A 26,925-nucleotide genomic window follows, 5' to 3' on the forward strand; every position below is an offset into this window, starting at 1 on the left:
ACTCATCTGGCTCATCTTTACCCTACAGATTTCAAAATCTCTGTCTGAACAAGCCCTTTTATCGCCAATGAGACATTACCCCAGGAGCTGGCTGGAATCTACCCTCCCTTTGATTGGAACCTTTCTTAGTCAAGGCAACAGGACAAGGGCATTGCTTTCTGGGCCTGCCCGCTGGGCTGATGAACGGTAATGGTCAGAGATCACACCAGCCCAGAGTTTAAATTATCCTCCATGTGTACCGCATCCCACTACAATGAATCCAACCCACAGGTCACTTGCACAGAAATATCAATATCAGGATGCTACATTGTTAGCACAGTAAGTGACACTGCAAAATAAATGTTTAAATGACCTCACTATTTTTTACAATCCTCTATTAAGAGGTAATTGATACATCTGTACACCAGGCAGGGTCGTTTGGAAGCAGACTACTTTATGGTTCCATCCCTTGCCACTGTCAAGTTTTAGCAAATTAGGACAAGTCAGCAAATAAGAACAATGTTCTTAGGTATGAGTAACTGCTACTGTTAACAATTTGCTACAGTGCCCGACCTGGGCACTGAGGGGGCTTTAACAAAGGTCACGCCTCTGCTGGATAAGCAGCAGCTTCTCACTTTGGGTTCCCAGGTCAAAATGCAGGAGGCAGCTTCTGATCCAGGCAGCTCAACTCCAGAGCTGTATCCTGAGCAGAGAGAGACACACACCAGCCTCCTCCTCCCACTTAGCAACAGCCAGAGTCTTCTGGTGGCAACAGCTGATGAATGAATTGCCCTGGACTCCCCCTGCACAAGGGCCGGCTCTAGTTTTTTTGCTGCCCCAAGGCAGAAAAAAAAAAAAAAAAAAGGAGTGCCGTCCCTTCAGAAGTGCCGCCCCGCCCCGCAGCGTGGCCCCTTGAGAAGTGCAGCCCCAAGCACATGCTTGGTTGGCTGGTGCCTAGAGCCGGCCCTGCCCTGCACCACCCTGGGACAGGCAGGCAGAGGCTGATCTCATTGGCCCTCTGCACTCACCCCCTGCCAGAGCCAGCAGTGACTCCGGTCTGACTCCGGTGTGGCCGAGATCTGAATCCTTCCAGAAATCAGACCAGGGCCCTGGGGAGCCTCGAACACTCAGGAGACAGACCCCCAAATCATGATTCTGTCTTGAAAAACACAAACCAAATAATACCTTGGGAGCACCGTGTGTCTGTGGGGAGGAAGGGGGTTGCCTGTGGATATTTGCTTTGTAGTTTCTGAGCGGTGAGGGGTTAGATCCCTGCCCAGCCACCCCGAAAATGCTTCTGTGACCAGTTCAGGAAAAAAATTCCCAGCCACCTGCTCCTGGAAGGGGCAGCCCCGCCCCCTCTCCTACTCCATGGGGTGAGGGAGCTGCCTTGTGTCCTTCCCCACCCCCCTCCTTGCTCTGTGGCTCTTCCTTCTCCCTCCAGCCAGTCTCCCCTTGCTCTCACATTCTCCCTCCAGCCTCCCTGCCCCACATCCCCCTTTCCCTCGCAGTGACCCCCCCACATCTTCTCTCTATTCCAGCCTCATTCCCCTCAGCCCCATAATTCCCCCCACACCCTGATTCCCTGCAACAGCCCATCCCCCCTTCAGTGCAACCACTGCCACTGCCCCCCATCTCATCCCGCCGCTGGATCCCCTTTAATCCACCTCCTGCCCCCTCACACCTCCCTGTCCCCCCTTCAATGCCTCTTATCTACACCCCACGCCCCTCTTCAGATCCCGCCCGGCTGCCCCCACGTGTTGCCCCCAGCACGGCCCGGCCGGCTCCCCACACGGAGCTGGCGGCAGCTTTCCGGGGCCCGGGGCAGGGAATCGCAGCCGGCTCCGCGGGGAGCAGCCCGGGGCCAAACCCTCCCCCTGCAGCCCGGGGGTGACGGGGGGGCGGGTCTCTCTCACCTTCCCTCCGAGCGGGGCCCCCCGGGGCAGGGGCCGGGCCGGGAAGGGGGCCCTGGCCGGCTGGGGCTCTGCCCTGGGGGAGGCTCCCGGGGAGCCGCGGGAAGGGCCCGGCTGGAGATTCCCCTCTCCCGGCTGCAGCCAGGGCTCCGGGCTCCCAGCACCAGCCGCCGGGGCTCGGGGATCTCGCCGGGAGCCAGAGTCGCCGCCGCGGCTGCGAGTCACTTCCTGCGGCCGGGCCTGAGCCCCGCGATCCGCCCCCCAGCGCCGCCCCCCAGCCGCTCCTGGGTCCTAGCGACCCACCCACCGCGCTGCAGCCCCCTAGGGGCCCAACTTCCCCTCGCCACTGGCAGCTTCTCCCAGCCCTATGTAGGTATCCTGCGTAGAAGCCCTACATCAATGGGGGGACAGAAAGGAGACGTGCAGGTCCCGGGGCGGGGGGAGAAGGGGGGTTTCTAGGGAGACTCGGGTTGTTCCAGAGGATCCCGGGGTGACGGGAGCCGGGGACACTGTGTGTGTGACTCGCTCTGGTAACAGACGGGCACAGGTTTCAGAGTAGCAGCCGTGTTAGTCTGTATTCGCAAAAAGAAAAGGAGGACTTGTGGCACCTTAGAGACTAACAAATTTATTAGAGCAGAAGCTTTCGTGAGCTACAGCTCACTTCATCGGATGCAAATTGGTCAGAGCTGGTCTCTTGTCTCCACACCAGGCTCCCTGGCTACCAGCCCTGGGCAGGAGCCACCAGCTCTGCTCCCCTAGCTCCGGTCATGGAGCTGTCAGAGCTTTGCCCCTGGGTTCCTCTGGTTAACTGTAGGTCCAGATGAACCCATCCCTGGGCTCTGTTTAAACCCCCCTCGTGTCTGCCCCCTCCCAGCGATCCCCTCTGCCCGTGTCCTGGCTGCCTCCCCACTGTGGGCACTGACTGCAGCTCCCCATCAGGCATCTGGATGTCGGCAGCGAAGCTCCTGTTGCTCTGGGTCAGAGACTGGTGCTCTGCCCGCTCAGGCTTGTCACCTGTTTGCTCCTCATTGTTTTCCAATTGTCACCAAAATCATCCTCCTTCTAATGGCCACCTAGAAAATCTCCTGAAATGTTGGAATTGATCTGATGCAGCCATCAAAACAGACCAGTGACACCGAATTAAGTGCTAGGTCAAAAGTAAATCAAGATATTCAATAGCACTCTTAGGTCATGGCTACTGATGCAGCTGCGCCACTGTAAGCTCTCTAGTGCAGGGGTTCTCACAACAAATGTTTTGGTGGCCTCACAGCATGGACACCAACTACCACTGGTGGCCACTCTGACAATTTGTTACCAGCCTGCTTATTTGTCCCCTTCAATTGAGTGTTGAGAGCCGCTAAAGCTGGCATAGAACAGCAGTCATGAGTGAAAGAAGAAAACACCCCTCTGGGGCAGCACTCAGAAAAAGAAAGAAAGTGAAGGAAGCTTTTCTATCTAAGCAGGAAGGAGCTCTCCTGAGATACATAGACACAAATGTTCACGGTGAGCCTTCCGGCCCCAGTGAGGATGTGAGTGGTGAGGAGATGCCTGATCTTCCAGTTAGTCAGAGTGCAGGTGACCTGGCAGCTACTGCAGCATCCATATCTCCATCTCAAATGGATGTAACCATGCACATTCCTGAAGAAAAGTATAAATCAGAGAAGAGTGTGGTGGAGGCGCAAGAAACAGCTGCTCCTGAGTTTAGTTCCTTAAGTCTAGATGATCCAGGACTGTGGACCCACTTGAGCAGTAGCCCGAGGGACTTCCTTGTACTGCATTGGCCTCAACAAGTGAAAAACTTCATGTTCCCCAAAGACAATGAAAAGAGAAGTTTCCATCCAAGACATTACTGGCGTGAAATCCCCAATGGTGACAAAGTGGAAAGGCCATGGCTTATGTACTCAAAAACCCAGAATGCTGCATACTGGTTTTGTTGCAAACTCTTCCAGTCTAATATTCCAGCCACATTGGGTTCTACAGAAACAAAGGACTGGAAAAATCTGGCTAGAAATCTGGCATGCCATGAGAAGGCAGCAAATCACGAGAGCATTCCATAGGTGGAAAGAGCATGAGATGAGACTAAGGTTAAAGGCCACCATAGATGATGATCAGAATCAAGAGAAGATTGCATCAGAGTCTCTTTACTGGCAAAATGTTCTGAAAAGGCTCATTGCCATTGTGAGAATGCTTGTTACCCAAAATCTAGCACTGTGTGGTACTTCAGATCAGCTGTATGTGCCAAACAATGGAAATTAAACTTAATTGACCTTAAAATTGTGGAGCTGATGGCTGAGTTTGATGCTGTATTCCAGGAGCAGCTAAGAAGAGTCACCACCCAAGAAACATGTACACACCACTACCTTGGAAAAACAATTCAAAATGAGATCATACAGTTACTGGCAACAAAAGTCAAACAGAAGATGGTGGCAGATCTGAAGTCAGCAAGATATTACTCTGTTATTCTGGACTGCACACCTGACATCAGCCATACAGAACAAATGACTTTAATGGTGCGTTTTGTAACAACAACAGAACCTAGTGAAAATGCAATGGTGACTGTCAGAGAGCATTTTCTAGAATTTATTGACATGGATGATACTACAGGAGCTGGTTTGACAGATGTGCTTCTTAAAAAGCTGGAAGATACGGGAATTGTGATAGCTGACATGAGAGGTCAGGGCTATGATAATGGTGCCAACATGAGAGGAAAGAACAGAGGAGCACAGACACGGATCTGAGAGTTAAACCCTCGAGCTTTATTTGTCCCATGCAGTTCTTATTCATTGAACTTGGTGGTCAGTGATGCAGCATCAGGTTCTAGTGAGGCTGTTGAATTTTTTAATGTAATTCAAAGCATCTATGTATTTTTCTTGGCATCAACTCATCAATGGCAAATTTTGAAGCAACATCTGGGAACATCCTCTCTGATACTGAAACCACTGAGTGCCACACGATGGGAAAGTCGAGTGGAGGAGATAAAGCCTATCAAACACCAAATTGGGAAGATAGATGATGCCATAGTTGCCATTATGGAGGATAATGCTGTGTCAGGAACTGTTCGTGGGAGAACAGTGGCAGAGGGAAATGGAATCACCAGAAACATATATAACTTCAAATTTCTGTGTGGCTTAGTGTTGTGGCATGACATACTGTTTGAAATAAATGTTGTAAGCAAGAGACTCCAAGGTGTTGACCTTGACATATCTGGAGCAATGCAACAACTGGACAAAGCAAAGTCATACCTACAGTCTTACCGCTCAGATGAGAGATTTCAAAATGTTTGAAAAGTGCAGAGAAGTTGTTAGAGGAACTTGACACTGAAGCTATTTTCCCACCCATTCAAGGATACAAGAGTCACCACAGAAGAAGACATTTTGATGACGAGGCACGGGATAATCCCATAAGAAACCCCAAACAACAATTCAAAGTTGAATTCTTTAACCAGTTGCTAGATTGTGCAATACAGTCAGTTGAAGAACATTTCATGCAGCTCAAGGAACACAGCAGTATATTTGGGATGTTATACGATATTCCAAAACTCCTCACTATACCTGAAGAAGATCTACACCAGCAATACAGGGCACTAGAGACAGTGTTGACGCATGATGACATGCACGATACTGATGCGAGTGATTTAGGTGATGAACTGAAAGCCCTTTCAAGATACATTTCAGCAGGATCAACTCCAAAGGCTGTCGTGGAAAATATGTGCACAAATAAGATGACCCACCTCTTTCCAAATGCTTTTGTTGCTCTGCGCATACTTCTAACACTTCTTGTAGCAGTTGCCAGTGGAGAATGCAGCGTCTCCAAGCTGAAGTTAATAAAAACAGATCTATGCACAACAATGACACAGGAGAGGCTGGTCAGCCTTGCAACCATCTGAATAGAGCATGAGCTGGCCCAGACTGTGGACTTTCAGCAGGAAGCAGTTCAAATCTTTGCAGCCTAGAAGGCACGGAAAGCACCACTTTGATTATTCAAACAGATAAAAATGCCAGTGTTTACTCCGCAGACAAGAAAAGTAACATTTGCTGTTCAGGCATCTGAAAGTTAAGTGTTATTTAAAATTTTTGAACAAGGCATTTTAAGTTGTTAGTTCAAAACTACAAACTGCTGCCTGCACAATTTGCTATCTGTAGTTGCTACTGACATCTCTATTCTCTCTTTTACTGCCATGAAACAATTTGCTGCCTCTGCCTTTCCCCATCCTGTAGTCCAGAGGTAGCATTCCCATTGCCATTTGCTACCTGTCACCTTTCCCCATCCTCTACCTTTCCCCATCTCCTGGCCCAGGGGTAACAAATTGTGATGATAGGAATACTTGTGGCACCTTAGAGACTAACAAATTTATTAGAGCATAAGCTTTCGTGAGCTACAGCTCACTTCATCGGATGCATTTGGTGGAAAAAACAGAGGAGAGATTTATATACACACACACAGAGAACATGAAACAATGGGTTTATCATACACACTGTAAGGAGAGTGATCACTTAAGATAAGCCATCACCAACAGCAGGGGGGGGAAAGGAGGAAAACCTTTCATGGTGACAAGCAAGGTAGGCCAATTCCAGCATTTAACAAGAATATCAGAGGAACAGTGGGGGGTGGGGTGGGAGGGAGAAATACCATGGGGAAATGCATCCGATGAAGTGAGCTGTAGCTCACGAAAGCTTATGCTCTAATAAATTTGTTAGTCTCTAAGGTGCCACAAGTACTCCTTTTCTTTTTGCGAATACAGACTAACACGGCTGCTACTCTGAAACATGGGGAAATAGTTTTACTTTGTGTAATGACTCATCCATTCCCAGTCTCTATTCAAGCCTAAGTTAATTGTATCCAGTTTGCAAATTAATTCCAATTCAGCAGTCTCTCGTTGGAGTCTGTTTTTGAAGCTTTTTTGTTGAAGTATAGCCACTCTTAGGTCTGTGATCGAGTGACCAGAGAGATTGAAGTGTTCTCCAACTGGTTTTTGAATGTTATAATTCTTGACGTCTGATTTGTGTCCATTCATTCTTTTACGTAGAGACTGTCCAGTTTGGCCAATGTACATGGCAGAGGGGCATTGCTGGCACATGATGGCATATATCACATTGGTAGATGCACAGGTGAACGAGCCTCTGATGGTGTGGCTGATGTGATTAGGCCCTATGATGGTATCCCCTGAATAGATATGTGGACAGAGTTGGCAACGGGCTTTGTTGCAAGGATAGGTTCCTGGGTTAGTGGTTCTGTTGTGTGGTGTGTGGTTGCTGGTGAGTATTTGCTTCAGATTGGGGGACTGTCTGTAAGCAAGGACTGGTCTGTCTCCCAAGATCTGAGAGAGCAATGGCTCGTCCTTCAGGATAGGTTGTAGATCCTTGATGATGCGTTGGAGGGGTTTTAGTTGGGGGCTGAAGGTGATGGCTAGTGGCGTTCTGTTGTTTTCTTTGTTGGGCCTGTCCTGTAGTAGGTGACTTCTGGGTACTCTTCTGGCTCTGTCAATCTGTTTCTTCACTTCAGCAGGTGGGTACTGTAGTTGTAGGAATGCATGATAGAGATCTTGTAGGTGTTTGTCTCTGTCTGAGGGGTTGGAGCAAATGCGGTTATATCGTAGCGCTTGGCTGTAGACAATGGATCGAGTGGTATGATCTGGATGAAAGCTAGAGGCATGTAGGTAGGAATAGCGGTCAGTAGGTTTCCGATATAGGGTGGTGTTTATGTGACCATCGCTTATTAGCACCGTAGTGTCCAGGAAGTGGATCTCTTGTGTGGACTGGTCCAGGCTGAGGTTGATGGTGGGATGGAAATTGTTGAAATCATGGTGGAATTCCTCAAGAGCTTCTTTTCCATGGGTCCAGATGATGAAGATGTCATCAATGTAGCGCAAGTAGAGTAGGGGCATTAGGGAACGAGAGCTGAGGAAGCGTTGTTCTAAGTCAGCCATAAAAATGTTGGCATACTGTGGGGCCATGCGGGTACCCATCGCAGTGCCGCTGATTTGAAGGTATACATTGTCACCAAATGTGAAATAGTTATGGGTCAGGACAAAGTCACAAAGTTCTGCCACCAGGTTAGCCGTGACAGTATCGGGGATACTGTTCCTGACGGCTTGTAGTCCATCTTTGTGTGGAATGTTGGTGTAGAGGGCTTCTACATCCATAGTGGCTAGGATGGTGTTTTTAGGAAGATCACCAATGGACTGTAGTTTCCTCAGGAAATCGGTGGTGTCTCGAAGATAGCTGGGAGTGCTGGTAACGAAGGGCCTGAGGAGGGAGTCTACATAGCCAGACAATCCTGCTGTCAGGGTGCCAATGCCTGAGATGATGGGGCGTCCAGGATTTCCAGGTTTATGGATCTTGGGTAGCAGATAGAATACCCCAGGTCCTGGCTCCAGGGGTGTGTCTGTGCGGATTTGTTCTTGTGCTTTTTCAGGGAGTTTCTTGAGCAAACACCATCCTAGCCACTATGGATGTAGAAGCCCTCTACACCAACATTCCACACAAAGATGGACTACAAGCCGTCAGGAACAGTATCCCCGATACTGTCACGGCTAACCTGGTGGCAGAACTTTGTGACTTTGTCCTGACCCATAACTATTTCACATTTGGTGACAATGTATACCTTCAAATCAGCGGCACTGCGATGGGTACCCGCATGGCCCCACAGTATGCCAACATTTTTATGGCTGACTTAGAACAACGCTTCCTCAGCTCTCGTTCCCTAATGCCCCTACTCTACTTGCGCTACATTGATGACATCTTCATCATCTGGACCCATGGAAAAGAAGCTCTTGAGGAATTCCACCATGATTTCAACAATTTCCATCCCACCATCAACCTCAGCCTGGACCAGTCCACACAAGAGATCCACTTCCTGGACACTACGGTGCTAATAAGCGATGGTCACATAAACACCACCCTATATCGGAAACCTACTGACCGCTATTCCTACCTACATGCCTCTAGCTTTCATCCAGATCATACCACTCGATCCATTGTCTACAGCCAAGCGCTACGATATAACCGCATTTGCTCCAACCCCTCAGACAGAGACAAACACCTACAAGATCTCTATCATGCATTCCTACAACTACAATACCCACCTGCTGAAGTGAAGAAACAGATTGACAGAGCCAGAAGAGTACCCAGAAGTCACCTACTACAGGACAGGCCCAACAAAGAAAACAACAGAACGCCACTAGCCATCACCTTCAGCCCCCAACTAAAACCTCTCCAACGCATCATCAAGGATCTACAACCTATCCTGAAGGACGAGCCATCGCTCTCTCAGATCTTGGGAGACAGACCAGTCCTTGCTTACAGACAGCCCCCCAATCTGAAGCAAATACTCACCAGCAACCACACACCACACAACAGAACCACTAACCCAGGAACCTATCCTTGCAACAAAGCCCGTTGCCAACTCTGTCCACATATCTATTCAGGGGATACCATCATAGGGCCTAATCACATCAGCCACACTATCAGAGGCTCGTTCACCTGCGCATCTACCAATGTGATATATGCCATCATGTGCCAGCAATGCCCCTCTGCCATGTACATTGGCCAAACTGGACAGTCTCTACGTAAAAGAATGAATGGACACAAATCAGACGTCAAGAATTATAACATTCAAAAACCAGTTGGAGAACACTTCAATCTCTCTGGTCACTCGATCACAGACCTAAGAGTGGCTATACTTCAACAAAAAAGCTTCAAAAACAGACTCCAACGAGAGACTGCTGAATTGGAATTAATTTGCAAACTGGATACAATTAACTTAGGCTTGAATAGAGACTGGGAATGGATGAGTCATTACACAAAGTAAAACTATTTCCCCATGGTATTTCTCCCTCCCACCCCACCCCCCACTGTTCCTCTGATATTCTTGTTAACTGCTGGAATTAGCCTACCTTGCTTAAAGAAAAGGAGTATTTGTGGCACCTTAGAGACTAACAAATTTATTAGAGCATAAGCTTTCGTGAGCTACAGCTCACTTCATCGGATGCATTTGGTGGAAAAAAAACTGGTTTCAGAGTAGCAGCCGTGTTAGTCTGTATTCGCAAAAAGAAAAGGAGTATTTGTGGCACCTTAGAGACTAACAAATTTATTAGAGCATAAGCTTTCGTGAGCTACAGCTCACTTCATCGGATGCATTTGGTGGAAAAAAAACTGCTTGTCACCATGAAAGGTTTTCCTCCTTTCCCCCCCCTGCTGATGGTGATGGCTTATCTTAAGTGATCACTCTCCTTACAGTGTGTATGATAAACCCATTGTTTCATGTTCTCTGTGTGTGTGTATATAAATCTCTCCTCTGTTTTTTCCACCAAATGCATCCGATGAAGTGAGCTGTAGCTCACGAAAGCTTATGCTCTAATAAATTTGTTAGTCTCTAAGGTGCCACAAGTACTCCTTTTCTTTTTGCGAATACAGACTAACACGGCTGCTACTCTGAAACCTGTGATGATAGGGGTTCCCCTATCACAGTAGTGCTACCTCTACGTTTTCTCATGCTCTGGTCCAGGGGCAGGGCATTATGACAGACTGGGGACATTCCTGTCACCATTTGCTACGAGTGTGACATTTCTATTTTAAATTTGGACACAAATAAAGTACCTCTGTGATTGGGAAAAGTGTTCTATAGCATTAAACCTCAGGGCGAGTGTATGTAAAGCCCAGAATGAAGGCGGTGTTATTTCTTTATTAGTCTCGGTCTATTACAGATTAGAACACAGAGTTTGATCTGATCAGGGTTTAAATTCTTGTAGTGTATTTCGCGGAGCCTCCCATGCCCTTCTCCAATATGCTATAAAAACTTCAGCGGGGTTGAAAATATTTACCAGAGCTCTGCTCCGGACAGCTCCAGCTGAATTTAAGCCCTGAATCTGAAAATCGACCTCCCGCTCGCCCGTCTCCCGTTCTCATCCTCAGGGTTGCCTGTGGTGGCCCATGACTCCAACTCCTCCGGTATCCATGGGGCTTGGGAGTGGCACGGAGTCACTGCAGAGGATAGTGTGCAGCTCCTTGTCAAAGCAGCATGTCTGTGGAGCCACATCGGAGCGACTGCTTCCCTCCCTCGCCTCCTGGTACGCCTGGCTGTCGCGTTGGCAGCGCTGCGGGACCCTCTTGTCGCCCTTCTTCCCCACGCTCTGAGCAATCTGCTCATAGACGTCCACGTTTCTACGGCTGGATCGGAGCCGGGTCTGCACAGCCTCTTCTCCCCACAGACGCAGGAGATCCACCACTCCCTGTGCAGTGCAGGCAGCAGAGCATTGGGAGCCTGGAGCCTGCTCAGCTGGGCAGTTGCTAGGTGAGCTCTCCATGCAGAGCAAGGAGAAAATGGAATTTCAAAAATTCCCAGTCCTTAAACAGGAAGGGCTTGTTCCTGTGAACCTGGCTGATGGGCAGCGGAGTTCAAAACAGTGATCAGAGTGGGTCACAATGGGGCATTGTGGGACACCTCCTGGAGGCCACTTAAGCTGATGTAGGCAACGCAGCGTATACACTGCCACTGCGTTGACCTAACTCTGTTGACATAAGCGCTGCACCTTTCTTGGAGGAGGAGTTATTCAATCGACGTAGCAGGCGAGTTAGGTCGATGGGAGGAACACTGTGGTATGGATGCTGACATTATTAGATCAGCGTAAGCTGCCAGACTTCGACCTAACTCTGTAGTGTAGACCAGGCCTTAGTTGCTTAAGTCCCTTTGTGAATCTGAGCCTTTCTTTTAATGTTGCTCAAATCTTTTCTCTTTCCAGTTTAGTAACTTGGAGACTTGTGTAAACAGTAGGGAAAAAATGACACCCAATGAAATCCATTTATTGGCTTTTAGGGGCACAGTTTTAAGGTATGATCTTGGAGGCTGAAGAAAAAAGAAAGGGAAGATTTTCTCAGTGAAAGAATAATTGAACATGAAGATTGGGGTCTTGTTATCAGCATCGTAAAGTGCCACTCGCCCCGATAAACCCTGATCTTTGTGAGTCTTATGCTCAGAGTCACAGAGGTCCATAGGGGAGGTGAGAGCCTGGAATTGGTTCCAGCAGAACCTCAGAGCCCAGATACCCTCTTCAGGTTTTACACAGAACCATCCCTTTCTCTTCACTGATGTTCTGGCATCAGTGGTCCAGCTCTCCCCATTCCCCACCTCCACCTTTCAGTAATGTTTCCCTGCCGGGAATCCTTCAGAGCCCAGTGCACACAGCGGAATTAAATCTCTCAGAATTGTTGGGCAGGTCCTGTCATGTGTGTTCATGTCTGACTCTTTCCTGATCTGCAGACAGGTTAAGGTAAGGGTGAGCTGTTCCTGGATGGGTATAAACTGGCCACCAGGATGTTTAGACTTGAAATCAGACGAAGGTTTCTAACCATCAGAGGAGTGAAGTTTTGGAATAGCCTTCCAAGGGAAGCAGTGGGGGCAAAAGATCTATCTGGTTTTAAGATTCTACTCGATAAATTTATGGAGGAGATGGTATGATGGGATAATGGGATTTTGGTAAGTAATTGATCTTTAAATATTCAGGGTAAATAGGACTAATCCCCTGAGATGGAATATTAGATGGATGGGATCTGAGTTACCCAGGAAAGAATTTTCTGGAGTATGTGGCTGGTGAATCTTGCCCATATGCTCAGGGTTTAGCTGATTGCCATATTTGGGGTCGGGAAGGAATTTTCCTCCAGGGCAGATTGGAGAGGCCCTGGAGGTTTTTCGCCTTCCTCTGTAGCATGGGGCACGGCTCACTTGAGGGAGGCTTCTCTGCTCCTTGAAGTCTTTAAACCACGATTTGAGGACTTCAATAGCTCAGACATGGGTGAGGTTTTTCATAGGAGTGGGTGGGTGAGATTCTGTGGCCTGCGCTGTGCAGGAGGTCGGACTAGATGATCAGAATGGTCCCTTCTGACCTTAGTATCTATAAAATCTATAAATCCCATGCAACGTCTGCTGGGGACACAAACTCCATATGCAATAAACACTGGGCTTTCCCCACACCCTGGAAGAGACTCACATTTGCTGAGCTGGAATCAGACCATAGTTAAAGTTACAGCCCCTGCAGGCTATGGTAAGAATTGTAACCCAGCATGCCCTAGGAGTGGTGTGAAATTTACAGGGAAAAGCTTGACTAAATACTGGAGCTAATGTTGTCAATCTCTAGTGTCAGCTACAGCTCAGAAAATCCCCATTAGGATGCTGGCATTTTTAAAAGACAAACTCATTAGAAAGCAAGGGAAAAGACAGAATAGTTACACCAGCGAGGCCCCAGTGAGCACTGTGTGTGCAGATGCAAAATCATTAGTCCATCCATCTGCAGAGCAGCCTTAGAAAGACTAGGTAATAGTGAACAGCCATGGGGCAGCAAGACATAGCTCTGCAGGCCCAAACAAACATCTTAAGGCCAATCTGTAAACAGGATCTGAAAATAGCTGAAAAGAAAAGGAGTACTTGTGGCACCTTAGAGACTAACAAATTTATTTGAGCATAAGCTTTCATGAGCTACAGCTCACAGTGAGCTGTAGCTCATGAAAGCTTATGCTCAAATAAATTTCTTAGTCTCTAAGGTGCCACAAGTACTCCTTTTCTTTTTTGTGAATACAGATTAACATGGCTGCTACTCTGAAACCTGTAAATAGCTGATCGCCATATTTGGGGTCAGGAAAGAATTTTTCTCCAGGGCAGATTGGAAGAGGCCCTGGAGGTTTTTCGCCTTCCTCTGTAGTATGGGTCACTTGCTGGAGGATTCTCTGCTCCTTGAAGTCTTTAAACCACAATTTGAGGACTTCAGTAGCTCAGACATAGGTGAGAGGTTTTTCGCAGGAGTGGGTGGGTGAGATTCTGTGGCCTGCGTTGTGCAGGAGGTCAGACTAGATGATCATAATGGTCCCTTCTGACCTTAATATCAATGAATCTATGAATCTAGGAGTTTCCTGGGCTCATCTTCCTGCCCCCACTGCCCACCTCCCCTCTTTTCCCCTGCTCGACTTACATCTGACCTAGTTCTCTCTGGATTCCCTTCAGAGAGGCACCTGAGAAAGATTCAGCCGTCCCCAAACCCCTTGTTCTGGGGAGAAACAAAGTGAGTGTCAAAGCTTTGGGGTTGGGACCAAGTAAAGATGCTTCTTTCTGGCTGGTCTGTTTCAGTTTAATAGCCCAAATCCTGTCCATGTGGCCAGTGGTTGAAAGTCCATTGGGGAGCTGCTCAGGGGGCTACGTGAAATGCGCTGGGATCTCAGCCTGGTTCCCGGGGTGTAGGTGTCTCCATCACACGCCGAGGTAACCAGCAAACTCTGCACTGATTGTGCCCCTCTGTGAGGCTCAGCAAACAGGTCAGGGACTCAATGGACCGTGCAGACAGAGCTCCTCTCTCCCCTTTAGAGAGAGATTCATCCCAGGTCAGGGCAGAGGACCAATGGCCCAGGAAAGTGTATGTGAGGGGAACTGGTACTGGGACCCCTGAATTGTACAGGTGAGGGGTTACACAGAGTCTCCCAGCTCCCTTGTCTATTCCAGCTGCAGGAGGGGGCATCTTGGGACAGACTGAGGGGGCCTTGGAGAAGCAGCCACCTGGGCCCAGAACATGTAATGTAACCATGGTGGGAAAAGGGCGGTAACTGGAGCACCGCTGGGGATGCGTCTGGTTACAAGGATGGCTCTGCAGCGGGATACAATGTTGCAACAAGATGGAATTTCCCTTCAGGCCACATGAAGATCATCCGAAATTCGTCTCGCCAAGCACAACCCTGCAGTATCCTCCTTTCTGATGCACCCTCACTTCCCAACTGGGGGCGATTGTGAACGTGGAACCCCCGCCAGAGCCCTGTACAACACAAACTTATTTCTTGACCTCCAAGCAAGTCAAAGGAGGTTGGCCCTGCCCTGGAAGAGCCCAACTAGCTTACAGATGGGGAAACTGAGGTACAGAGTCTGTCATTCACCGAGCCTGCCCATTCTCATCAGCTACCCCAGTCTCAGCTGATTCTCTGTTGTCAGCGCCGCGTGTCAGCACCATGCGCAGAGCGTGGCTGCTCCCACCCCAGTTCCAGCACCGTGTGTCTCTGCCATGCACTAGGCATGACTGTTTGCAGCTCCCCCCGCCCCAGTCAGTGCTATGTCCATGTCATGCCCCAACACTGCACATTCTCAACGCTGTGTGTCTGCTATGCCCCAAGTCGGCCGGCTGTCGGCTCTCCCAGTCTGCTCGCACTGCTGTGTGCCTGGGACATGCACAGAGCTGACCTATTCTCAGCTACCTCCCCTGTCCCCAGCCCCAGGGCTGGGTATCTAGGCTGTGCTCCAAGCCTGAATCAACTGCACCCTTGTTTCAGTGTTGTGCAGCTGGGTCATGCACCACGCCTGAACTACTGGCCTGTGTGGCTAGTTGAGCTGGTAGGTTCATTTCCAAAGGCCGCGGGGTTCAGTGATTGAGGTGTGGGTCTGCTGTATTTGACAGAGACCTGGCATGAAGGTGTACATTTCTAATGGTGAGAGTAATTAAGCACTAGAGCAATTTGCCAAGGGGCATGGCAGAGTCTCTGTCACTGACAAGTTTTAAATCAAGATTCAGGAAAAAAAATCAAAATGATGCTCTAGGAATTATTTGGGGTAAGTTCCGTGGCCTGTGTGACACAGGAGATGAGAAAATCAGTCTAGAAGATCACAGTGGCCCCTTCTGGCCTTGGAATCCATGAAACATTTTCCCAGCTTTGTCTGAGTTCACCTTCTGCAGCCTCTTATCACATCTGCAAAGCACAGGTACCTCCCCCAGGGTGCGATGCCTCAGCCAAGACAAACTGCTGAGAAACCACCACAGAAGAGATTGAATTCTTCTGCCTTCCAGCCCCGGGCCGGCCCCAGGGTGTGCTGGGAGTCTCTCTTACCCAGCCCTGCCAGGATTCTGCTGGTATTGCATGCCTAGCTCAGTTTTAGAAACAGCTCGTGTTGGGAGGGGCTGCATCTCATGAACCCCTTGATCAAATGACTCCAGATTTGTACCCCTAACCCTTCCCTCTGCCTTCAGGTGGTGTATCGGGTTTCTAGCCACTCAGATTGTGAATGTGAATTTAAAGAAAAAGGGATCATTTGGTTTGGGAAAGAAATGCTGCTGCAACACAATGGTGTGGCTAGGTGCCACCCCATAATATTACTGCAGATGATAATGTGAGTTGGCTACTTTATTGCCAGTTTCCTTCTGTACCTCGGCAGCTGGAAGTTGCTAACAGATTTCTTTCACAATGAGGATGTTGTTGCTTCTTTTCTTGCCTGGGGAAAGCATCGCTTGATTCTTTGATTTTATTTACTCATTCCTCAAGCTTTGCTTTTAGAGCTTTTGCTTAAAGTTACCCAGCTGCTTTTCTTCAAGCCCCTTCAAGGCATTTGCTCGGGGTCTGTCTAGCCTTTCAGGGCAGAGCTGTACAGATCTAATATCCTTGTGACAAAGTCCAAGACCAGAAGATAGAAATAAACTTTATTCTGTGAATTTACGCATCTGAATCTACAGCATCCAAATAACTGAACATAGCAAAATAGGAGCATTGAGCTAGGGAATTGGAGGGAGAGGGGAACACCACTATGATTTCCATGTTCATAAGTAAAGAGCAGAGGACTTTGATGGATGACCCGAAGTGAGTCAGAACTTAGGCCAGGTCTACACTATAAACTTCCATTGGTAGAACTATATCACTCAGGGCTATAAAAATCCACACCCCTCAGTGAACGCAGTCGTACCGACTGAACTCCTGGTGTAGACAGCGGTACGTTGATGGGAGAGCTTCTCCCCTGGACACAGCTACCGCCTCTCTCAGAGGTGGATTAACTATACTGATGGGAGAACCTCTCCTGTCAGCATAGGAGTGTCTTCACTTAAGCATTACAGCAGCACAGCATTGTAAGTGTAGACCTGCCCTAAGACAGGCAGGCTCTGCTGTGACCTTGGGAGTGCCTACTGGTTGGCCAGTTCGGGTGTGTCTGGAGGATCACAGAGTTACAGAGACAGGCATGTTAGAGGGTCGAGAAACTCCATTCACAAGTATAATGCTAAGCAAGTCAGTCTTGTCCTCTCTCACCATTTTATTGTGAGTCTCGCAGCACTCAGTGTTTTTCTTAAAGCCCCAGCAGCTGGAGTAGATAGATTGCAAGGCAATCTCAGATTATACTACAGATACATTTCCAGCCTTCATGTTTGTGTAGCAAAGATTGAAAACTGGAAACAGGGAAAGCTGGGAAACCAGAAGACAAAGAAAAATAACACAATATTTAAAAATATGTTTAAACCAATCTCATGAGGTTGGGGGGCCTGACACAGTTTTTGAATGCTTGAAGCTCGCAAGACTGTGATTAGAATGGCAAAGTGTGATAGCTGTAATTTATATATAACCTATGTCTTTGCTCTACTTTAGATATCTCGTATTGAGTGATCCCTGCTCCTCTGTCACAGGTCTTAACGATATGCTGACCAGTGACCACCTAATTGCATGCTTACCAGTGAACTCAGAAATTCTACACGCCGGCTCCCAAAGAAGGGGATGATCTTCCCAGTGAAAGAGGATGTGAAAGTAAAGATCAGCTCTCTGCCAGAAGATGTAATGTCATAAAATGTAACTTTCTCCCTTTCATAATCCAGATAAACCCCAATGTTACTGGGGCTATGAGGTAGGGCCAGAGCAGTCTTAGGGGAGGTGAGGGCCCAATACTTATTCCCTGTACTCTGCAAAGCCCAGATCCCCTCCTCTGGCGTACAGCTTATCGCTCCCTCATGTATCACAGACTCTTTGGCAACGCCCAAAACCCACTCATTTTTGTTCCCCACCTTCACTTGCCAGTAACATCTCCCTGAGGTGAAGCCTTCATAGCCCAGCACACAGGCAGCAGGGTAAAACCGGTTCTGTGTCACTAAATATCCCGTGTCTTGGTATTTCTGTATCACACTCTCATCTATGGACACGACGGAACAGGAAATTCCCAGGTCTGGATCCGGAGTGGCCTGCACTGCAAGAGGAGAAAGAGAGACAGGAGGAGAGGGTTAAAGTCTGTCCTCACTGCAGCGTTAACCCAGGTGCTTACTCAGCTGCTAACTCCAATGCCCTTCTTGTCCAGATGCATAAACACTTCATCTGAGTTCAAGGGTGCTTTCCACCCAGCATAGGCACTGACTGTGGGTGCTCCGGGGCTGAAGCACCCACAGAAAAAAAACAGTGGTGTGCAGCACCCACCAACAGGTCCTTCCGATTAGCTCCTCCCCCTCTACCCAAAGCACCTCTCACCCACCGATCAGCTCCTCCCCCTCCCTCCCAGTGCCTTCCTCCTGCCACGGATCCATTGTTCAGCAGTGGGCAGGAGGTTCGGGGGGGGGGGAGAGGGAGGAGTGGGGGCAGAAAGAGGCAGGGGAAGGGGGCAGAATGGAGCGGGGCAGGAAGAGATAGGGCAGGGGTGGGTGCTTGGGGGAAGGGGTGGAGTGGGGGTGGGGCCCGGGGCAGAGCAAGGATCAAGCACCCCCCCGGGGAACTGGGGAAGTCTGCACCTCTGTGCAGGCTAAACCACTCCAGTGCTGAGAGTCACAGAGTCTGAGTTCAGAAGGGACCATCAGAGCATCTAATCTGACCCCCGTATGTCACAGGCCACCAACTCCATCCAGCACCCACCTAACCCAACAACCAACATTAGCCCAAAGCATGACAGCCTACAGCAGACTGTGCTATGATGTGCCACAGGCAGAGAAGAGGAGGCACCGAGGTTCACCAGTGCCCGAGGCCCCCCGCAATGCAGGGAAATGATTTGGTGAGATACCCCAGATAATCCTGGCACGTCACCCACATCCACATGCTGCAGAGGAAGGTGAAAAGCCTCCCCACTAATGCCACTGCCAGCTTGACCTGAGGGAAAATAGCCCTCCAGTGCTTTCCCACAATTCCCCTGTGAAAGACAAACCGGGTACCCCACGAATCACTGGGAAAGAAACACAGAATAGCTCATCAGCCGTGGGATGTGCTCCCAGAAGTCCTAGAGCCTCAGCAGCACCAGTGAGGACACAGTAAGTGAGGTCAGGCTCAGCAGCATGGCTCCTTGCATGCAGCCCAGGCTAATGTGGGTGCTGAGCCCCAGGGTTCACTCTGCAGTGCAGACAGACCCTTACAGGCAGAGCTCAGCCCTGGGGGAGGCTAGGATCATTTCTCATGCTCCTGAGTAGCCCCGGGCTGGCTGGGGTGGGCCCTGAGTGTCAGTCCTGGGGAGCTGCCTGTTGGCTGAAGCTGAGCAGGAAATTCCCCGTCGTTCCCGCTAGGCATCAAGGAGGTATTGTTAGGAGGGTGTGAGGCACTGGGATTTTTTTGCAATTTTTTTATGAAGCCTATATGTGCCTCAGTTTCCCAATATGCAGCGTTGTTACCCAGTGGGTGAAAAGGGAGTGTTTGCTCCCAGGGCAGGGTAAGCTGCCCACGTCACTATCTGGGGCCTGAGGTCCTCAGCAGACAATGGCAAATCCAATTGCCCGGATATAGAAACATAACAATCAGCAACCCGGAGAGCTACAGACTTCCCCGCCTCTGTGGCTGAGCTGCATCGCCCCAGCTCGGGAGCAAAGGACTAGAGGTGGGGGAGGGGTGAAGCGGATGTTACGTGTTGGCTGCAGGAAGAAGTGGGGGGGGCAGAGGAGCTGACTTCCTGGGGAGTGCTTGACCCTCGCTCTGCCCCAGGCCCCACCCTCACTCCACCCCTTCCCCCAAGTCTCCACCCTACCCCGCCTCTTCCTGCCCCGGCTCCTCCCCCTGCCCGAACAGGTGATCTCAGCGGGTAGGAGGCACTGGGAGGGAGGGGAAGGAGCTGATTGGCAGGGCCGCTGACAGCCAGGAGGGGGAGGATCTGATCCACGGGGCTGCCAGTGGGTGCTGAGCACCCACTATTTTTTTCCATGGGTGCTCCAGCCCCAGAGCACCTACAGAATCAGCACCTATGTCGGGGGCAAACCTGGGCGTCTGAGAAAGCAGATCAGATTGACATGGAGACAGAGCTTGAACCATAAGGTTTGCACAGCAGGGTTGGGCACCGGCTACCCAGAATGGATTATACTGTCACCTTCATGTCTCTGTGCTAACCAAGGTCTTCCTGTACTGTGGTGCAGAGCAGTGGACTAATAAACCCAGGGGCTTGACAGTGACAGCGGTGGCTGAGTGTCACTGCAGGTGCTTGCAGAGGTGTGTTGCTCCCTAAGATCATAGAGGTCTCCCACAGGGGTCTGTCTCAGTTGGACGCACTGAACACAGCTCATGTTGTGAGGCAAGAGAGCTGAAGGCCCAGAGGTCCAGCCTAAGGAGTTGGTGAAGCCACGTGGCTTACCCTGGAGGAAGAGGGGGCTGATGTTGGTGGTCTGGCCCATCGAAGGAGCTCCTCCCAGAGATTGTAGCACGAATCCTGTGGATCTGTGGCAGAGGGGATCTTGGTCTCCTCCCCCGATCCCTCTCCCTTGCTGGGGGTGCTCCACATCCAGCAATAGAACAGAACAGGGGAAGCAGCAGACACCAGGCAGAAGACGTTAACAGGGACACCAGCTTCAGCTTTTCATGCATTTCCATGCTGCCCTATTCCTCCCTCATCTCCTGATGGAAAGTCCCCAGCCCAAGAGTACAACACATGGGGTAAGAACCCCTCCACCCACTTGGACCAGGAGACAGTAGCGAGCAGCCCTGCTGGGGAGACACTGGGCTCTCTGGTGCACTGGGAATTACACTTCTCGGTGGCACTAAATGTCCATACCAGAGGGAGGTGTAACAGTCATCCAATGCACTACACTCATTTTGGGGAGGATGCATGGTCTAGAGGTTAGACGCCAGGACTCCTGGGCTCTATTCCTCACTCTGCTACTGACATGCTGTGTGACCTCAGGCATGTCCCTTCCTCTCTCTGCATTCCAGCTTCTCTTTTTGTCAAATGGGCATAAAAGATGCCACGTATTCAGATGCTGTTGTAGGGGACCAGATAGGTAACTATGAGATCAGAAGAGAACCCCTTCCCCAGCCTCCAGTGGTGCTCATGGGACAAGGATGGGGACACAACACGGTTGCAAGTGTGGTGTCCAGTAATCCTGCTGGGAGCATGATGTTTGACTGAAACCCTCTTTATCCAGGGTTCTGTATCACAAAGCATCTGCTATGCTCCTCCTTCCTGTCCGGGAAGCCAAACTACTTAAAGGGACAGTTCCCAGTACCACAAGGAGCACCAACCTTCAGGGAGAGACAATACGCCTTGAACTGATGGACCTACCTTCCATGAATTTATCCATCAATAGCTATTAGTGTCCTGTCTTCCGACAGTGGCCAATGCCAGGTGCTTCAGAGGGAATGAACAGAATAGGCGATCATATAGTGATCCAGCCCCTGTTGCCCATTCCCAGCTTCTGGCAAACAGAGGCTAGGGATACAATCCCTGCCTATCTTGGCTAACAGCCATTCATTGACCTATCCTTCATGAATTTATCTAGTTCTTTTTTGAACCCTGTTATTGTCTTGGCCTTCACAACATCCTCTGGCAAGGAGTTCCACAGGTTGACTGTGCGTTGTGTGAAGAAATACTTCCTTTTTTTTGTTTTAAACCTGTCACCTATTAATTTCATTTAAAAAAAGAAAAAGAGTACTTGTGGCACCTTAGAGACTAACACATTTATTTGAGCATAAGCTTTCTTGATCTACAGCTCAAAGTGAGCTGTAGCTTATGCTCAAATAAATGTGTTAGTCTCTAAGGTGCCAAAAGTACTCCTTTTCTTTTTGCAGATACAGACTAACATGGCTGCTACTCTGAAATTTCATTTGGTGACCCCTAGTTTTTATGTTATGAGAAGAAATAAATCACACTTCTTTATTTACTTTCTCCAAACTCGTCATGATTTTATAGGCCTCTATCATAGGCCCCCTTAGTCGTCTCTTTTCCAAGCTGAAAAGTCCCAATCTCATTAATCTCTCCTTATATGGCAGCAGTTCCATACCCCTCATCATTTTTGTTGCCCTTTTCTGAACCTTTTCTAATATATCTTTTTCTGAGATGGGACAACCACATCTGCACGCAGTATTCAAGATGTGGGCGGGCCAGGGATTTATATACAAGCAATATGATATTTTCTGTCTTATTATCTATCCCTTTCCTAATGATTCCCAACATTCTGTTTGCTTTTTTGACTGCCGTTGCAGTCCTGATTCTCTGCCTGGTTCAGTACTGGCCTTAGCATGGTTTCCCCGCAAGGGACCTTCCACCAGCTGGGGATGGATGGAGCCCAGCACATGAGTCCATGCTCCTGATGCTAGCATGAGAGGGAAGTATAGCATAGGAACTGGTGGGAGACGCTTCCTTAACTCTTTATTTCCCAGTTTTCAGAGGTTAAAATATGGGTTCCTTTCACGTTCTGGGAGAGTACAAGGCACTGATGGTCAACCTGCCCTCTGTGTTAATGATGTTTTCCAGCAGTGAAGCTTGTCTTTCATATAAAAAATAAAAACAGAGCAAATTTCTAGTCCATATAATTGCCGAGAAAAGCAGAAAAATGTGACCCGAGTGTGCCCTAAAGGCGGATTATTGTACCTAAAAAATGTACCCTACTTTCCAATTGTAAATAGTATTTGCACGTTCATACCTCACAAAATGGAAATGGATGATGGGCTGGATGATTCCCTGTTCTATTCTTTCCTTCTGGGGTACCTGGCATTGGCCACTGTCGGAAGACAGGATACTGGGCTAGATGGACCTTTGGTCTGACCCAGTATGGCCGTTATGATGTAATGATTCCTTCTAACCTTGGAATCCATGACTCTGTATTGGTGGAAACCTCTCTTGTTTGAATTCAGAAGTGTCTTCTAAAAAATTAATCCTGAGATTTTAATTAATAATTGTTGTAGGAAAATATCCTTATGAAAACTTACCCTCTTTCTCTGCCTTTGAGATCAGAAAGTTCAGTTGATAGGGCAGGGTCTCTAGAGGAAGAAAAGATCAGAGGAGAGGTGATTTCCCCCTTTCTTGTAGGAAAATAGCCTCATGAAAACGGGGCTGGATTCATAAAGAAACTTAGGCAAGGTGACGCTTAGCATCACAATACCCAACACTTAGACACCTAGAAAGTCACAAAGCCGGAGTCAGGCACCCAGGCAATCTGTACCATGAATGGGGAGAGATGCGCCTTGGAGTGAGCTTCACAAAAGCCAGCACGCTCGGCGACTCCCTGCTCACGCTAGCCAGTGGGAAATGCCACGGTGCGGGGGTCTGCTAAGCCCCAGCCCTCTCAGGGAGTTCGGCGACTGAGTCTGGGCAGCACGGTAGGCACCTCCCTCGGCATGGGATTCTCAGCTGCGAGCCCTCTCTTGGTGTCCGGCACTTGTGCCATTTTTTTGCAAGAGGCCTGGGGGGTGGGGGGGAAGGAAACCCACCTCGCTCATAGCTTTTAGCCCAGTGGTTAGAGCACTCAGCTGGCCTTTGGGAGACCCCTGGTTCAAGTCAACCCTGTGCCGCAGAGGGAGCAGGGATTTGAAATGGGATCGGCCCCCTCTCAAGGAGAGCCCTAATCTCTGGGCTGTAGGATTGTCTGATGTGGGGTGCCCACATGCTCTCCTGTGGGAGAGGTTCCACTGGGGATAATCAATAATTCATTGAGCCAGAGGCAGAGAGAAATCATGAGAACGTCCCAGGTGGTTAGAGCATGCCCTTGGGAGGTGAGAGACCCAGAAGCCTGATCCTCTGCTCAATTATTTATACACAGTGGATAAAGGGGGCCTATATCAGACCCCTGTTGGAATCCCTTCTTCCCCTTGGGGGGGACAGAAGATTTGAACTGGGGATCTCCCACATCCCAGGTCATACCCTAATCACAGAGCTATACATTATAAGGGAGCTCCTCTTTCCCTAGAGCCTGGTTCTTTTGGGTAAGTTTGCATATAGGGCTGGAGTCAGTAAGCATGCTCAGAGCAGGTATCTCAGATTGGGGCCCTGTAGGTGAGTTAGGAGGAGGAATGCCTTTCTTTCCCCAGCGTATCTCTCTGGGGCTTAGGTGTCTTGGAGCTGGACTGGAACTGCAGTGCGCATGCACAGAGGCAGAAACATAGGTGCCTAAGGGACTTTTACTGCAAAAATAGAGGTGATGAGTGATTTTAGGCACCTACAAGGTTTGGTTGCAGCTGAGTGGGGGTCTTTGTGAGTCCCAGTGTGGTCTGATTCTGGGATTTAGGTGCCTAAAATGGCAAGTAGACACCCGCCCGACCCAAGTCCTTTTGTGAATCTAGCCCATACTCTTTCTCTCTGCCTTTGGGCTCAGAGGTCAGTTCAGAGGGCCGGGTCTCTAGAGAAAGGAAGGATTGGAAGAGAGGTGATTTCATGTTGTCTTGACTCTGGAGACATTCCTACCGTTAATTAATGTAATTGTGCTTGAGAGACAAGCTTTGGAGCTTACTTAGAGCTCTTCTTCAGGTCTGTCGCTCGAAAGCTTGTCTCTGTCACCAACAGGAGTTGGTCCAATAAAAGCTATGACCTCCCCAGCCCTATCTAATATCCTGGGACTGCCATGGCTACAGCAGCATGGCATGGAACTGTGCTGTAATCCTGATATAGCCCAAAGGAAAAGACCATAGAATGAGAGGCAGATTGGAATGGGGAGACCTTTCCAGCGAGACCAAACTAAAATGAAGTCATCGTCCAAAATATAGTATCTTGCACCTCTCCATCTCCCACCTCCCTCCAAGGATCTCAAAGCACTGGGGGGGCATTCAATAATTAGCACAATAAGGTAGGTTGGCCATTATTTCCTCCTTTTTAAAGATGGAGGAACTTGAGGTACAGACTCTGGGATTTTCAAAAGGGCTGAGGCCACATGGTGGCCAACTCCCATTGACAGTCAGAGAGAGATGGGTCCTAAATCCCTTAGGTTCATTGGAAAATCCCAGCCATGGAGGTTAAATTCAACATTTTCTAAAACATCTGGTGATTGTGTGTCTCTGAAATTCTGAGTGGCCAATTTTGACCCCCGTGGTTGGGTCTGAGACAATCCAAGTGGAGGCCTGGCAAACTGGCATCAGCCCTGAGTCCTCCCCATCCCATCCACAAAGACGTCTAGCTGGGACGAGCTGAGAACTAATAGGCCAGAGTCCATCTCCTTCCACAATCAGAGGCACATCTTGATGAACCCAAATAACTGTTAAGTTACCTTTGAATTTCTTCAGAGCTTCCTGTAGACAAACATTTCTTTGGGACGAGACACCAACTCTCTCTCTCACATCCTGTGGCACAGCCATTGGTATCTCGAAATTCACCTTCTCACACCTGGGGTGGGGGGAAACACTCTAAATCTTTTCTTTCTTGAGAATGAGCTACCAGAGGCTGCTGTCTTGTGGGCTCATTGTGAGCCTTTAACTCCCACTGATGAGTCAATTGCCCTCCTCACTGGAGTTTTTAAATGCCTAGATCCTCAAATGGGAGTTAAAGAGAGTAAGGGGTCCACAAGCTGCCCCTCAGAGAGAAGGGCCTAATCTCATGGGAAAGGATGCTCCAGTGGTTAAGGGGTTGCTGTAGGACTCTGGAAACCTATGTTCCACTCCCTGCTCTGCCACAGCCTTCCTGCATGACCTTGGGCAAGTCACTTAAGGCCTGATTTTTAAAGGTGCCTCCTGGGATTTTCAAGAGCACCTAACCAAGCTAGGCTCCCAACTGCCACTGACTGGAATGGGAGGTGCCTAACTCACTTAGCTGCTTTGGAAAACCCCACCAAGTGCCTAGCTACATCTCAGGAGTCTAAATGCCCTGCAAAATCTGACCCCAGGGGGGACAATCCCCTTCTAGCATCATGACACATGAGGAGGAATGGAAAGGAGTCACGTACCTGCTCCAGGTGCTTTTGATGTCCTAGAAAAGAAATAGAGAGAGAGAGAGACAGAGCACTCAGTACCATGTGCCACAAGATGGGGATTGCTCCTGCTCTGCAGGGGACTTGCTTTGCCATCCCTAGTTGAACTCGAGATCCAGTTCTCTGCAGTTAGCAACTTCAAAAGTCCATTCACAGATTTCGATGGAATGGGGCCCTTAAGCACACACCATGATTGTGGGTTTTCTCCTTCTAAATTCTATTTTGCCTGTGCCAATGGCATTTGCTCAAACAGACTGATCAGACACATGAATCCCTGACTGCCACATGCAACTGCTGTATCCAGAGCGTTTGCTTTTCTCCATGTATGCAATTCTGCTCAGCAATTCTGGAAGCTGGATTCATTCCCATTTCTTAATAGGCCCTGCAAAGAACTTCGCTTTCCTAATCTCCCACTTCCTAGAAAGTGGAGTTGTGCCTTTTATTGCTTTCATATCATTAGGGACCTTTATTTTCAGTTTTTATTTTAGTTAATTTTTCCTGGGATTTTATCAGTGTTTATTACCACAATAAAAACAGGTGAAAATCAGTGCAGAAAACTTAATTTTTCTGGGTAAATATGGGGGTTTGTTTTGGTGGATGGAAAGACAGGGAGGAAAAGTATTCAGTAGATTAACGATCTGAATTCCGTTCATCCCTGTGGTTTTCTGCAGCACTAAAACAGAACTCAAAGCACAACACCCTCCCTGAGTTTAAGAAAACAATACATCTGTAATCCCCAAATAAAATGTTTCATTTGAACAAACATTTTACTGGTGTAGAATCATAGAATATCAGGGTTGGAAGGAACCTAAGGAGGTCATCTAGTCCAACCCCCTGCTCAAAGCAGGACCAATCCCCAACTAAAACATCCCAGCCAGGGCTTTGTCAAGCCTGACCCTAAAAACCTCTAAGGAAGGAGATTCCACCACCTCCCTAGGTAACCCATTCCAGTGCTTCACCACCCTCCTAGTGAAAAAGTTTTTCCCAATATCCAACCTAAATCTCCTCCACTGCAACTTGAGACCATTACTCCTTGTTCTGGCATCTGGTACCACTGAGAACAGTCTCGATCCATCTTTGGAACCCCCTTTCAGGTAGTTGAAAGCAGCTATCAAAAATGCTCCCTCATTCTTCTCTTATGCAGACTAAACAATCCCAGTTCCCTCAGCCTCCCTTCATAAGTCATGTGCTCCAGCCCCC

The 26,925-nt window shown here is 48.9% G+C and overlaps 4 protein-coding genes across 5 annotated transcripts in view; 1 reads left to right on the plus strand and 3 right to left on the minus strand.

Annotated features, from left to right (window-relative positions):
- Positions 1–26,925, plus strand: part of LOC119843336 (butyrophilin subfamily 1 member A1-like) — a 1,931,986-nt gene that overhangs the window by 731,279 nt on the left and 1,173,782 nt on the right. Inside the window, exon 10 of the mRNA XM_043496872.1 lies at positions 17,726–17,733. The gene's annotated coding sequence lies outside the window, so the exon portion shown is untranslated. The remainder of the gene's footprint in view (positions 1–17,725; positions 17,734–26,925) is intronic.
- Positions 1–26,925, minus strand: part of LOC119843287 (zinc finger protein 850-like) — a 1,467,609-nt gene that overhangs the window by 140,536 nt on the left and 1,300,148 nt on the right. The window contains exons 6-7 of the mRNA XM_043496610.1: positions 25,702–25,724; positions 22,763–22,813 (exon numbers count right to left, since the gene is read on the minus strand). Coding sequence (XP_043352545.1) covers positions 22,763–22,813; positions 25,702–25,724 — 74 coding nt within the window. The remainder of the gene's footprint in view (positions 1–22,762; positions 22,814–25,701; positions 25,725–26,925) is intronic.
- The window catches only part of LOC119843319 (zinc finger protein RFP-like), a 555,398-nt gene that overhangs the window by 65,103 nt on the left and 463,370 nt on the right, over positions 1–26,925 (minus strand). The window lies entirely within an intron of this gene.
- LOC122456622 (butyrophilin subfamily 1 member A1-like) lies at positions 16,313–22,514 on the minus strand. Its single transcript, XM_043497138.1, has 2 exons — positions 20,193–22,514; positions 16,313–17,849 (listed from the first exon to the last, which is right to left on the minus strand). The coding sequence occupies exons 1-2, from the start codon at positions 20,230–20,232 to the stop codon at positions 17,302–17,304; spliced, it is 588 nt and encodes a 195-aa protein (XP_043353073.1). The 5' UTR covers positions 20,233–22,514; the 3' UTR covers positions 16,313–17,301.

This window comes from Dermochelys coriacea, chromosome 14 (assembly GCF_009764565.3).
Source record: "Dermochelys coriacea isolate rDerCor1 chromosome 14, rDerCor1.pri.v4, whole genome shotgun sequence".
NCBI classification, from domain to species: Eukaryota; Metazoa; Chordata; order Testudines; family Dermochelyidae; genus Dermochelys; species Dermochelys coriacea.